Source organism: Hibiscus syriacus, unplaced genomic scaffold (assembly GCF_006381635.1).
Source record: "Hibiscus syriacus cultivar Baekdansim isolate YM2019G1 unplaced genomic scaffold, ASM638163v2 tig00117034_pilon, whole genome shotgun sequence".
NCBI classification, from domain to species: domain Eukaryota; kingdom Viridiplantae; phylum Streptophyta; class Magnoliopsida; order Malvales; family Malvaceae; genus Hibiscus; species Hibiscus syriacus.
In genome coordinates, this window is record NW_024063533.1 from 12,801,987 (window position 1) to 12,817,849 (window position 15,863).

The following is a 15,863-nucleotide window of genomic DNA, read 5'->3' on the forward strand; positions in this document are numbered from 1 at the left end:
ACCCCCTAGTGCAATTTTCAGTTGATCAAATTGAACTTCAAAAATCCCAACAATTGGTATCAGAGCTTGGATTATTAGAAGGTTTAACAACCTTGAGACGATCCTAGAAGAAGCTCTACCGATTCCTATCGTAACCGACAAAAATATGGCTTCGACCTTCAACTCTTACTACCTTAAAGATTCTCAACTGGTCAACAAGTCACTGTATTTCAATAGAGCAAATTATGCCTACTGGAAGAATATGATGATGCTCTTAATTCAAGCTAATGATCTAGGAGCTAGGAACTAGGAACTCAATCATGAAGGGTTACTTCACTCCATTCGGTGAGATGGATGATTGGAGTGATAGAGAGAAGAAGAAGTTCTAACTCAATGCTAAGGCTATGCACATCCTCTTTTATGCATTAGGCCTGAATGAATATGAAAGAGTCTCCTCTTGTTCCAATGCCAAGGAGATATGAGATAAGCTCCAAGGCACTCATGAAGGAACCTATGAAGTGAGGGAAACCAAGATAAGCCTTCTCAACCATAGCTACAAAAATTTCAAGATAAAACCGGATGAAGATATCAAAGCTATCTATGACGAATAGATTTTTCGTGATTGTTAATGGTCTAAAGGGATTTGGATAAGTAATCCCTATCGAGAAGCTTGTGAGGAAGATGATATACCCTCTTCCAAAGTCTTGTAAATCGAAGAAGATGACGATCATTGAGGCTAAGATTCTAAAGTCTCTCACTCTCGATGAGCTGATTAGTTTTCTTCTCACTCATGAGTTGATAGTGAAGGAAGAGGAAGAAGATGAAGAGAATCAAAAAAGAATAAGAATGAAGTAGGCATTGCCTTCAAATCCACCAATGAGAGCAATCAAGATTCAAGTGAAGAGGTGGATGAAGATGATGATGAAGAAGAAGAGATGGCCAAGCTCTTCAAAATGTTCAAAAGATTCATGACTTCCAAGGAAGTGAAGCATAAATAAAGCAATAAGAATAGTCCCCCGGTGTGCTTCAATTTTCAAAGAACGGGGCATGTCAAGCATAAATGTCCCCTCCTAAATAAGAATAGATCAACCAATTAAAAGGCATTTGTGGCAGCTTGGAGTGATGAAGATGACTCCAATGATGAAGATGAAGTAGTCAACCTATGCCTCATGGCCATCAGAGAAGATTCAATGGTAACTTCTAACTCAAATGAATTAGATTCTTATTCTTTTGATGAGTTACAAGTTGCTTACAATGAGTTGTATTTAGAATTTGAGACCATGAATTCCAAATATAAGAAATTAATTTCAAAAATTAAAGTTGAAAATGATTTGGTTTTGAAAGCAAAAATTTATTTTGAAAAACAAAATGAATCTTTGGAAAATTATTTAGAGCTTTCAAAAGTCAAAATCAAAGATTTATAAAAATAAATTTTTTATTTAAAAGTTAAGCTTGAGAGCTTAACAAAAGAAAAAGAATTAATTTCTAAAAACAACTCATTGTGTTTAAAAATGGCAAAATGCTCACATTGTCATTTTCATGGTCATTTGGAACATACTTGTCCTTTGAATAAAGGAAAACGTTTTAAAAATAGACAAGTATGGGTTCCTAAGGGAACAAGGGGCATTGAAACTAACGTCCAAGGATCCAAAGCAATTTGGATACCAAAATCTACTTAAATGTCTCTTGTAGGTGTGTGGGAAAAATGATGATGAAAGTGAAGATATTGAAATGCTCTATTCACACTCGAAAAGAATGGGTAACCTATAAGTTGAAAAGCTTTTTAATTTTGCATAATTGGTTGCTCATTTAGTTTATGCATGCATGAGTTTTGATTTTAAAGGATTTCATGTTTTCTATCTCATGTATGTTGATATTATATTATGATGAACATTTTAAAGTTATGATTTTTCATAATTTTTAGTTCATCATAATGAATTTTGGTCAAAATTTGTTTTAAATGCAAATGATATCTCTATAACAATCGATATCAAATTTTCAAATGCTTTGATTTTTCAAACTTTAATTTTTTACCTAAATTTAAATGTTTATGCATGTGGTTTAAAATGAAAATGATATCTCTCTAACAATTGATATCAAAATTTTCAAATGCATAACATTTTTTTGGATAGCTTTATGCACGTGCACATAAATCCAACAATTAATATTGCATAAAGTATTTTAGACTTGGATATATTGAATTTCACGTGTTACTAATATGTTTGTTCATCTTTGTTGAAATTCAATTTTTTTAAGTGTCAAGCTTTTAAAGTCAAATTTTTGTTTGGAATGCACTTTTTGAGGGGAAGCTTTGATTTTTCAAATGTTTTTAATGTCAAGTTTAGCGCTTACTCTCCAATGTTATTTTAGAACTTTAAAGTTGAATTATTTTTTATATAACAAAAAGGAGAGAAGTATGGTTTGAAAAAAAATCAATTTCTTAAAGAAAAAGGAGGATATGAACATTTTCATAATTTTTTCAACAATTGGTATCTTTTTCATTAAATATTTTATTAAGGGGGAGTTTTGTCAAAAACATTTTGTCAAATGTTTTGTTATATCAAAAAGGGGATATTGTTGAACTATGTCTTTGTATAACAATTTATGGCAAAATATTTTTGGATTTGAATTGAATTTATTCAAAGTTTTCAAAAATAATTCGAAGTCCATTTAACTTGGAATTGAACACAAAATGTTTTTCTGGACATAAAGTACCAATATTGTTCTTACAGTATCGATACCTCATGAACAGTACCGATATTGTTCATACGGTATTGATACCAAAGGTAAAGGAAGTATCGATACTCACTAGGTAGTATCGATACTACAAACATTGCTCAAATTCTATAATGCAAAAATGGTATCGTTACCCAAATGGGTACCGATACTACTTTACATAGTAGTATCGGTATCATAGGCTTAGAATTGATACCGTCAGACCCAACAGCTTGTAACGACTAGTTTTATTTTAAAATAACAAAGTTAGTATTGATACTCCCTATAGGATTATTGATACCCTCTGTACTGGGCAGTTTTATTTTGCAGAGAAAAACATCCGCAACGAGTCCAAATCACTCCCAACGGCTGAAAATGGCCACAAACTCATTCCAACATATAAATACAAGTTGAGGACACTTGAAGAAGGATTTATTCACCTATCCAAGCATTCAAACACAAGAGAAGTGTTTTTCATTCCTATTTTACTTTCTCTTGTAAATATTTTGTTCTTGTGAGCTTTAATTCTTTGTAAACACCTACCTTAGAAAGTATTTTTTCTTTACATTTCTTTTCCTTGTGTAAAGGGGATTGGCTTTAGTTTAGCCAAGTGAAAAACTTGGGAGTGTAAAGATTATCTCTTGATCCTACAAAAAGAAAGAACAAATTAGTGAATTTTTTAGAAAATCCTTGGTGAGGAGCTAAAGTAGTGGAGATAGACTTAGTTGAGAAGTTGAACCACTATAAATCGTTGTGTCAATTTCTCTATCTTTTATTATCCTTACTCCCTAAACAAATTTTTGCCAATTCACCCCCTAGTGCAATTTTCGGTTGATCAAATTGAGCTTCGAAAATCCCAACAATCCCCTTCATCCATCAAATTTATAAAATTCATCATCCAATCATGATTTCCATGAAATAATTATATCAAATGATAGAGAATTTCAAGTAGAATAATTTTTTATTTCATATCTTAATCCAAATTCCTAAGAAATTAGCTTGAAAAATCAAAAAGAAGATTTTCCCTTACCTTTGGAAGTTCACGGCACGGAGGATGAAGATGAAGAGAAAGTCTTGATTTTTCTTCATCCTTCTTTATTAAATAATAAATGAAAAATTCATTAAATGTTAAATTATCAATTTACTCTTAAATTAAAATATATTTACTAATTTACCCTTGAATCTAATGATAATTACTAAATTACCATACTTTCATCATCTCCTACATCAGCATTGCACAAAAATATCTCATCTTCCAATTTTTCCATTGAAAGTTTCCAAAAATTACAATATAGTCACTTAAATCCAACGATTCATATCCAACAAGGAAAAATTATCTTAAATCCAATGATCCACATTAAATCCTTTCAAATTACAATATGAAAACTAAATTATTGGCCTTGCCTTATCATCCTTCAAAATATCTCAAAAATTCGATTCGATCGATTATCTGAATTTTTCTCGAACTTTATCGCTTAATAGCTTTTAATACAAAATCCATTCGAAAAATCTAATTCTCATAAAAACTTCATTATTGGGTTTAAACTATTCATTTACGGGACCGAATTACATAACTTTTGAAAATTACACTTTGGTACCTAAACGTTTCTCAATTTTATACTTTGGCCACTAAACTTTCAAAATTTACATTTTGGTCACTGGATGAAATTTTGGGTATTACATGACGTCATCAAATTATATGGAAATCAACCTTTAAAATATTTAAGGGTTAATTACTCCATTGCTCTCTACTCCTTTGCTCTCAAATTAGATCTTTTAATGGTTATTTGGGTTCAATTACGATCAATCAAGCTCAAATTTGATTCAACTTTCTAATTATCCAATTATAATCGTTCATAAACCTCTCAAATCAACCTAACATTTGTCCTGAAATCAGGAACGTCAAAAAAGTTTAAAAAAAATAAAAATTTTATAACCAAACATCTTAAAAATTAGGTCATCAAATTGATGTAGTTTATCCTAATTAATAAATGTTAGAATTTGACCTGAATTTAATCTGACTCAAATTAATAGGTATAAAATTTAAAAAAAATAAAGAAAATTAGGAAACTTGTTTTCTTTTATGTTGATTAAAAATAGAAATTCTTGTTTAAGAATATTTTTACTAAATAAATTTTCTTTGTAATTAAGTAACGATCTCTATAAAAAGATATTAGAGATTAAATTTATAAGTTGTGCATGAAGATTTCTCTTGCATTCTCCTATCTGTGATTTTTTCCAAAAACAAAATTCATGTAAAATCTTGATATCTAGTAAATCGTAGAATTATTATTTGTTTGTTATTATCTTTTAACAACAAATGTGACGTCAGATTCCTTTCATTGGTTAATGTAAATTTATTTAAAAGTATATATAACTCAAAGAATCCTTAATCGTAAATGCAGCTTTAACAAAATATCGTAGAAATCCAATATTTACAGTCTACAGGTGTTGTATAAGAAATCATAAATATATATTGCAAATTTGGCTTTAACATTAAACTTATAATTTTTGTGTCCAATTAAATAGGTAGAATGAAAATTTAGTTTCAGAGTTTTATTTAATATTTTTTTATTTAATAGGATATTAAAATTTAGTTTATTGTCTAAAATTGTTTAGAATCTTTAATTATTAAACTGAATTAAAATATATATTTGCATTCTAGTATTTAATTAAAAAAATTAAATGTCAAATTAAATCTTGAAATCTAATTTAAGAACTAAATTTTGTATTAATTTATATATATATATATAACTACAATCAGATTCAATTAATTTAACTTATAAATAAAATCATAATTATAATCATAATCAATACATCCATATAATTATGGTATGAATTAATTATCATAGGTTAGGATATACTAATATTGTGTAAACTCTTTTAGTTTCACACAGATTTAGGACAGTTGGATGAGTAAAAATTAATGGTTGAGATTAACTCCTTATTTTTTCCAATAAATATTTTTTATTTCCTACTTTTTAATCTCATACATTTATTTTTACTCATCCAACTGTCATAAATATGTATAAAATTAAAAGAGATACACAGTGTAATTAGATTTTATCCCAATTATCATAATTCATATATAATTAAGGGTAAAGTACACAAATGATCCTCTGACTATAGGATACAATTTTATGAGGTCCTTGGCTATTAAAAGTTACAAAATAGTCCTTCGACTATAGGAGTTACTTTGTTGAGTCCCTCGACTATTAAAAGTTACAAAATGGTCACTCGACTATTCATTATGTTTCAAACTGTCATTGTTCGTTAAAAAATTATCTACAGTCTGAGCTGGAGGTTAACATTCTTACTGAGATATGATAAAAATTGATTTCATAATCTCAAATGACTCATTTCTCAATCAACATGTTAACGTCCAACTCAAAAAACCGTTAATTTTTTAACGAAAAAAAGACGAGTTTAGAACATAATAAATAATCGGGTAACCATTTATAACTTTTAATAATCGATGGATTCAAAAAAAATCCAACTCCCTAAATATCTAAGTAACAAGAATATATTTTTAAAAAATGTTAAAAAAAATATTACAATAAATGAGAAATGCAACGTGTCAGCCATCCACATGGTAACTTTTGGATGGCAGAATAGAACTTGGGACTGTCTGGGACAAGAGAAAGCATATCATCATCATCATAAGGCTGAAGTAATGACGTTGACCCAAAAACAGAACAAATTCCCATAAGCAAAGAAAACAAACTATATGCTTGGATTTTGTTTACTTTGAGATTTTTTGTAAAAAGTCTAACGTATACAAAGATTAAAGAAGGAAACATATAATGTATTTTGCAGGCTTGACTTTCCCTGAAGATGAATACCTTAAGTTTCTAAGTAGTACTTAAGTTTATTCTGTAAGGTATGGCTCATAAATATAACGGTAAAGAGGACAAGGGATGGAGCGGAGTGAGCGAAGCGAACATCAACTGTCCTTACAAAGAAAGTCTCGTAGAGGGGGTTACGATTATGTTAATTTTTTAATTATGTACCAGGGTTTTCTATTATAAATAAAGATGTAACATAAACCTATGAGAATTGAATAAAATTTTCTAGCGCCGCCTAGGCACCGAGGACGTAAGCACATTACCGAACCTCGTTAAAATTCTTGTGTTCTTTCGTTTACTTTGCCCGATTTATCAACAATTGGTATCAGAGCGGCAGGAACCATACAATTATGCTTGGCGGACGAGGTTATGTATCACGTCATGCATCTATCGTCTCCAGACGAAATTTGGAGGAAGTTGGAAAGTCAGTTTATGTTCAAATCCTTAACGACAAAACTGTATCTAAAGCAGCGGCTGTATGGGCTGAAGATGCAGGATGATCATGATTTGGCACAACACGTGAATGTCTTCAATCAAATCGTTTCTGATTTGGCTCGGCTTGATGTAAAAATTGAGGATGAAGACAGAGCGATGATTTTGTTGTGTTCGTTGCCTCCCTCTTACGAACACATGGTGACTACTCTTACATATGGGAAAGAGACTATCAACGTTGAGGTGATTACTGCAGCCTTGTTGGCTCACAACCAGCGGAAGCAGAATGCAGGGGAAAACTCTCAAGCCGATAGCTTATATGTCAAGGGTAATCGAGACCGTGGACGGATGCTAGAGAAGGCAGGGTCTGGCAAGCGGAATTCCAGATCTAAATCTAGGGATAAGAAGACAATTCATTGTTACAAGTGCAAGGAGGCGGGACATATGAAGCGAGACTATCCGAAGTTGAAAAAGCAGACTGATGAGAAGCGTGATGTTTCATCCAAGTCTGTGAACGTGGTCGAGGATGACAATTCTGATTGCAGTGAGGGTGATATGCTCTCTATTTCAATGACTCAATTGACGGATGCGTGGATTCTTGATTTTGGATGTTCTTATCACATCACGCCAAATAGAGAATGGTTTTCGACATACATGTCGGTTAATTCTGGTTCTGTTTATTTGGGTGATGATCGATGTTGCAATATTGTTGGTATTGGTGATGTCAGAATTAAGATGTATGATGGCTCTGTTCGAACGTTGAGTGGTGTTCGACATATCCCAGATTTGAAGAAGAATTTGATTTCTTTGGGCACTTTGCACAAGAATGGTTTTATCCCTAAGGCTGATGAGGATAGGGAAACCATTTGGATTGTTAAAGGTGCTTTGACTGTGATGAAAGGAAAGTTGACTGCAGGAAATATTTATAGATTGTTAGGGAGTACCGTTGCAGGTGGAGTTCATTATGTTGAGTCCTGTGATTATATTACAAAACTGTGGCATATGCGTCTTGCTCATCTTAGTGAACGTGGTATGACAGAATTACACAAAAGAAATCTGTTGCATGGTGTCAAAAGCTGCTCGATTTTTGCAAGTATTGTGTTCTTGGTAAACAGACTAAAGTCTGTTTCAAGACTGCGAGGCACACAACTCAAGGGATTCTTGATTATGTGCATTCTGATGTATGGGGGCCTTCCACGACATCGTCTTTGGGTGGATCTAGGTATTATGTTACTTTTATTGATGACTTTTCACGGAAAGTTTGGGTGTATTTTTTGAAACAGAAATCTGAAGTTTTTGAGAAGTTCAAGCTGTGGAAAGCTGAGGTAGAAAACCAAACAGGATGAAAAATCAAGTGTTTGCGGTCTGACAATGGTACGGAGTACACAGATTCACAGTTCTTACACTTCTGTAAGGAGCACGGGATTAAGAGACATTTTACAGTGCGCAAGACACCACAACAGAATGGTGTTGCGGAACGGATGAACAGGTCGTTGAATGAAAGAGCCAGATGTTTACGGTTGAATGCGGGGCTTCCCAAATACTTCTGGGCCGAGGCTGTTAACATGGCGTGTTATCTTATCAACAGATCGCCAAGGGAATCATTGGCTGGGAAAGTTACAGAAGAGGTATGGACTGATCATGATGTTAGTTTTGATAACTTACGGATTTTTGGTTGTCCTGCTTATGTGCATGTACCTGCTGATGAGAGATCCAAACTTGATGCAAAATTGAAGGAGTGCATTTTTCTGGGTTACAAGAAAGGTGTCAAAGGATTCAAGTTCTAGGATCCAGTTGCGAAGAAAATTGTGATCAGTAGAGATGTTGTTTTTGATGAACAATCCATGTTGCAACAGAAGAAAGACACGACAGTGGTGGATTTCGAGCAATTTCTAGTTGAGAAACCAGAAACTTCTCAACCGACTTCTGGTGGTTCCACTACGGATGATTTGCAGGATTATAGTCTCGCCAGAGATAGGGTGAGACGGACGAATATAAAGCCTCCGAGTAGATTGGGTTTTGAAGACTTGGTCTCTTTTGCACTTATTGTTAGCAGTGATGATCCGATTAATTTTCATGATGCTGTTACTAGTCAGGAAAACGACAAGTGGATGGCAGCCATGGTTGAGGAGATGGAGTCTTTGAATCACAATCGTACATGGGAGTTGGTTCGCCTTCCTGAGGGTAAAAAGCCGATTGGTTGCAAATGGGTGTATAAGAAGAAACCAGCAGTAACAGAAAAAGAGGGGGAGAAGTTCAAGGCTCGTTTGGTAGCAAAGGGTTTTTCACAGCAGAAAGGAGTTGATTATGATGAAATCTTCTCTCCTGTGGTCAGACACACTTCAATCCGAGCAGTACTTGCATTGGTGGCCAGTTGGGATTTGCATTTAGAGCAGATGGATGTTAAAACTACTTTTTTGCATGGTGATTTAGAGGAGCAGATCTACATGCGGCAACCTGAAGGTTTCACTCAACCTGGAAACGAGCATTTAGTTTGCAGATTGAAGAAATCTTTGTACGGGTTGAAACAGTCTCCGAGACAGTGGTATAAACGGTTTTACTCCTATATGATCAAGATTAGCTACAACCGATGTGAGTATGATTGTTGTGTCTATGTTAAGAGCCTTGATGATGGTTCTTTTATTTTTCTATTACTGTATGTTGATGATATGTTGATTGCTGCGAAGAACATGGATGATGTTATCGGTTTGAAAACTTTATTGAGTCAGGAATTTGATATGAAAGATTTAGGTGTTGCAAAGAAAATTCTTGGAATGGAAATTTGCAGGGATAGAGACTCAAGGAGACTGTGGCTATCTCAACGGGGTTAAGTTGAAAAAATGCTAGAAAGGTTTGCGATGAGCAGCGCAAAACCAGTTAGCACTCCATTGGCGAACCACTTTAAGCTCTCATCAGAACAGTGCCCTAAGACAGATAAGGAAGCTGAAGATATGAAAAAGGATCCGTATTCTAATGTTGTTGGCTGCTTGATGTATGCAATGGTATGTACTCGTCCTGATTTAGCTCATGTTGTTAGTCAAGTTTGTAAGTACATATCTAAACCTGGTAAGCAACATTGGGAAGCAGTCAAGTGGATCTTTCGATACTTAAAGGGTACTGTGGGACATGGAATTGTTTTTGGTAGTCAACGAGATAATCCTTTGGTTGTAGGATATGTGGATTCAGACTATGCAGGTGACTTGGATAATAGAAGATCTACGACAGGGTATGTTTTTACTCTTGGTGGAGGACCTATATGTTGGAAGTCTACTGTTCAATCTGTAGTGGCACTATCTACAACTGAAGCTGAGTACATGGCAGCGGCTGAAGCTGTAAAAGAAGCTTTATGGCTCACTGGTTTAGTGAAGGAGTTGGGTGTTCATCAAGGTGGAGTTCAGCTGCTTTGCGACAATCAAAGTGCTATTCACTTAGCTAAGAATCAGGTATATCGTGCTAGAACTAAGCACATTGATGTACGTTTTCACAAGATCAGAGAGTTGGTTGTATCTGAAGAGATTTTGTTTCAGAAGGTACACACTGATGAGAATGCCGCTGATATGTTCACCAAGCCAGTTACGACAGACAAGTACAAGCATTGCTTGGACTTGTTGAATGTTTCAAGTTGTTAAAGAACTAACGTAACCCAACCCATATTGAATGTTTCCTAAGGGGCAGGATATTCGCCAAGGTGGAGATTTGTAAGGTATGGCTCATAAATATACCGGTAAAGAGGACAGCGGATGGAGCAGAGTGAGCGAAGCGAACACAGCAAACATCAACTGTCCTTACAAAGAAAGTCTCGTAGAGGGGGTTACGATTATGTGGGTTGGGGGTGCGGCGGCTGGGCCCCCACGGTACGGTACAGGGTTAATTTTGTAATTATGTACCAGGGTTTTCTATTATAAATAGAGATGTAACTTAAACCTATGAGAATTGAATAAAATTTTTTAGCGCCGCCTAGGCACTGAGGACGTAAGCACATTGCCGAACCTCGTTAAAATTCTTGTGTTCTTTCGTTTACTTTGCCCGATTTATCAACATATTCCTAATCTAATTTTTCAATATGTGAGGCAGACGGACATTACGATGATTTTGAGGTAGAAGAAGATGCAAGAGCATGCTTTCCATGCCCCTTCTGCTATGTGGAAATTGATATCCATGCTCTCTGCAACCATTTGCAGGAAGAACACTGCTTTGATTTGAAAAATGCTGTATTTTCTGTTTCATCTCTTATTCGCCTCATTCTAATAATCGCCTCTGGTTAATTTGAATTTATACAATGCAATATGGTTCTGTAAGTGGATTTCTCTTGATGGTTATTTCAGGTTTTTCCTCTATGTGCTGCAAATCTTGGTAAAGATATGATAGGCATTGCAACATGCTAGTTCATTAAACGTTGCTCTCTGTTTTGCATCCTCAGTAAATGTAGTTTGTTTTATGTTCAAACATGATTTTTATGCTTTGGGTTTACCTGGAAATGTTTTAATGTATTGCAGCGAAGGGGAAAATCCCAAAAGTCCAGTGTCTGGTCCGGTAGTGCTGCTATTCTCGGCAGGGAATTGACCTCGTTTATTGGATCGGCAACCGGTGGTATAGGAAATGCACAAGAATCTTCCCCCAATCCGTTTCTTTCACCTTTTCTTTGTAGTGCTCCTGTTTCAGACACCAAGGATGTTGTTCCACATGAATGGCCCGACAATGACGCCACCATTGTTTCTAATTTGAAAAGGTATATACATGGTGTGATCATGCTAAACTGCAAACTTCTATGTTAGATAAGATGTGCACTAGGAAGCTGCTTAGGAATACGAGGAAATAGTTCGAGTCTAAGGCCACATGATGGCACTAGGATTTGGTAGAGACATGCACAAATGAGTCACTTATTGCTTTCTTTCTGTTGCAGAATTGAATCCCTTTTGTTGGACAAAGATCATACCGAGAAGAGAAGGCAAAGGGCAACATTTGTTCAAGAGGTGATCATGTCAACCATATTCTAGAGTAATATACTATATAAAGGCAATATAAAGCCACAGTATAAGCAGTGTAGAAACAAACTCTACCATTATTGAAGTAAAGCTATGTTTTGTTTCTTCTTTTTTTCTGTATTCCCCTTCTTTACAGTGTCCTACGCTAAACATCATCAATGCAAAAGATTTTAGCAAGCAACAGAGACGAATAAAATCACGAATTATAACATGGCTATTAACCAACTACTTAAGCACGAGTCTGGAGCAAAAGAAATCCAAAATATATGACTGAAATCAAAGAGGTTCTAAAAATTGTGATGAAACTAATTGCATGACTTTGACATTTGACATATGAAGTTTTTTGACATCAATGTGAAGACAAATAACATTTCTTGCAACGCCAAGGTATCCAAAAATCACTCAATGATAGACTGGATAACACCGGCTCCGACTGTCTTCCCTCCTTCTCTGATAGCAAACCGCATACCTTGCTCACAAGCGACCGGCATAATAAGCTCGACTACCATCTTTACACGGTCGCCGGGCATAACCATCTTAGACTCTTCATCCTTATCATTCATAATGGCAGTCACCTTTCCAGTGACATCGGTGGTCCTCATATAAAACTGAGGCCTATAACCTGCAAAGAAGGGTGAATGCCTACCACCCTCTTCCTTCTTCAACACATAGACAATGGCGCTGAACTTAGTGTGTGGAGTGATTGTTCCTGGTTTAGCCAAAACCATCCCTCTTTGAATATCCGCCTTTTGAATACCTCTAAGTAACAAACCGACATTGTCGCCAGCCATGGCGTCGTCTAATATCTTTTGAAACATTTCCACACCAGTAACTGTGGTGTTCCTCGTTTCTTTCAATCCTACAATTTCGACAGTCTCTCCAACCTTAACGGTACCTCTCTCAATACGACCAGTGGCAACAGTGCCACGACCTGTGATGGAAAACACATCCTCAATGGCTAACAAGAAAGGCAAATCTGTTTGCCTTTGAGGAATAGGAATATAACTATCAACAGCATCCATAAGTTCATAAATCTTATCAACCCATTGGTTTTCCCCTCTTGGGATACTGGGTTTACCCATCAAAGCTTCTAAAGCTAAAAGTGCAGAGCCAGAAACAATAGGTACTTCATCACCAGGAAATTCGTAACTAGTAAGCAATTCACGCACCTCCAATTCCACAAGTTGCAAAAGCTCCTCATCATCAACCTGGTCTTGTTTGTTCAAGAACACAACCATGTTTGGTACACCAACTTGTTTAGCCAACAAGATATGTTCTTTAGTCTGGGGCATGGGTCCGTCGGCGCCGGAAACGACTAAGATGGCACCGTCCATTTGGGCAGCTCCGGTAATCATGTTCTTGACATAATCGGCGTGCCCGGGGCAATCCACGTGGGCGTAATGGCGATTCTCGGTTTCATATTCGACGGTGGCGGTGTTGATGGTGATACCACGGGCACGCTCTTCAGGAGCGGCGTCAATTTCGTCGTACTTTTTAGGGGCACTGTTCCCCATGGAAGCTAAGGCCATAGTTAGGGCGGCGGTCAAGGTGGTTTTGCCGTGGTCGACATGACCAATGGTACCGATGTTGAGGTGGGGCTTTTTGCGTTCGAATTTTCCACGGGCAGCTTTGACGGTGAAAGAGGCACGGCGGCGGGGGAAGACGGAGGTGGTGGAGACGGTGGTGATGAAAGGAGGGAGGAAAGAAGAGGAGAGGTGGGTAGGGGCTCGTTTAGAGGAGAAAACGGCAGAGGTGATTGAGGAGTGAGTAGGAAAAGGGGAGGCTTGTGGGCACCTAAGCTTAGTAGAAGTGACGGCGGCGGCTGGTGATGAAACTGCCATGTATTTGCTTCGAGGAAGGAAGGTTTCAGGCTTTGGATTTGGGTTAGGGGATGGAGAATGAGAAGGGGATTTTGGGGTTGGTTTGTTATCTTATTCTTGAGGCTTCAGATTCAGGGTCTGAGGGATGGGAGGTGTTGAAATGAACGGCTAATATCACTTGTTATTTTATCCTCTTCTGATCACTTGGGGTACTTTTGAAATTTCCCCGTCCTGCTCTTATCATCATATCTTTCCATTCCATTTACTGCTATCTTGCAACCGGTACATTCTAGTTTAAAGTTTTTAAAAAAATAAAAAATATTAAAGATGGAGTGTATTTTAAAATATTATTTTTATTAATATTTTTGGTTTAACTTAAAATGTTAAAATATATATAAATATTTCACAAATCAAGAAAATGACCTCTTAAAAAAGTTTGGGATGGGCTTACTCGACAAATATTATGGTTTAAATTATTTGAGGACACGAAAAGACAGCAAGTTTGGGAGTAGATGTTTACATAGAGTCATAGACCACTCTAGCCCCTTATCGAGCCACGTCTCTGAATCAGGATCTCAACTTCCCTTGAAGCTTCAATGGTCTCCAAATCCTCCCCTTTCCTTTTCAATAAATTAATTAGTTTTCTGTCAGAAAAAATATTGGATATTTATGTAAAAGGAAAATAAAATACACTTTTTATTTTATTAAATGTGTTCATTATTAATTTATTAAAAATAAAAAATTTTAAATTTTTACAATAATTATTTTAAATAATTAAATTTTATAAAATATATATTTAAAAATTACTTATTTTTTATTTATGGGAAGATTCCTTTTAGGGTTTATTTTATTTTTTTAACCGTCAGTAATTTTTATCTTCATTTTGTGACCGGCGACGACATCATCCTTGGTGCTAGTCACCGACCGTCGATATTCGTTGTTTTTCTTTTGCTTTAATATAGTATATCTTTGTTTTTTCTTGAATAATTTTCTTTATGACACATCTTCTTTTGTTTTTATGGACGTTTTTTTGTTGTTTGGCCATTGTTTTCATTTTTTCTATTTTCAGGTAAGATTTGACATCGTCACGACTGATTAAGATGAAGCTTATTTGTTATCATGTTGATATTGTAACATCCCAATTACTGGGTAAGTGACCAAATTGTAGGAATTTATAAATTCAGTGGTTGAATTATAATAAAGTGATAAGTTTAGTGATTTATGGAGGAATTTTGTGTGTTGGTTATTATAGCAAATATGAATGTTTAACAAGGGAAAAATGGTAATTTACAGGGGAATGATATTTTAGGATAAATATGAGGTAATGAGAGAAGAGTTGAACTCTTTCATTCTCTGCTCCTTTAATTTCTGGTTTAGTAATAGAAGGTTGGTTATTATAGAAGCTTAAGGAAAGCTTATATAGCATTAAAACAACAAGATGAGTATTTTCGAGAAGGGTTTGTAAAATGGGTTTTTAGATGAAATTTTGTTATGGATGAGTTTTTGAAGTTTGAATAAAATTTTTGACTTGTCAATAGGTTAATTAAAAGATTAGGAGTGATAGAATTGGGTAATAACATGTTTGAATGTTGAGTATGATTTGAAGATTCAAGTGTTTAAATGAGAATTTGGGATGTTTGAGAGTTATAAATGTGTACAAGTTGGTTTGAAGGTATAAAGGTGAGTTTATAAACTCAAAGAATGTGTTTAAGAGAGTTTTTGGTGGATTTTAGGTAATTTTCGAGTTGAAAATGGCCATTCTGGGTATAGTGTATCGGTACCCTTAGGAGAAGTATCGATACCTGATGAGTTGAACATGCATAATTGAATGAGTATGTATCGGTGCACTGAGGAGTGTATCGATACCCTCAAAACATCGAGTGCTATTTGTGTATCAGTACACTGAGGAGTGTATCGATGCCCTCAAAACATCGAGTGTTATTTGTGTATCGGTACACTGAGGAGTGCATTGATACCCTCAAAACATCGAGTGTCATTAGTGTATCGGTACACTGAGGAGTGTATCAATACTCTTTCCATTTCGAGTGCAATTTCGGTATTGGTATATATGTAGGTACCGATACCCC

The 15,863-nt window shown here is 35.3% G+C and overlaps 1 protein-coding gene across 1 annotated transcript; it reads right to left on the reverse strand.

Moving 5' to 3' along the window:
- Positions 1–12,302: 12,302 nt before the first annotated feature.
- Positions 12,303–13,892, reverse strand: LOC120196750 (elongation factor TuB, chloroplastic-like). The gene has a single exon (XM_039198478.1). It carries the CDS (start codon positions 13,795–13,797, stop codon positions 12,355–12,357), a length of 1,443 nt encoding a protein of 480 aa, XP_039054409.1. The 5' UTR covers positions 13,798–13,892; the 3' UTR covers positions 12,303–12,354.
- Between the last annotated feature and the right edge of the window lie 1,971 nt (positions 13,893–15,863).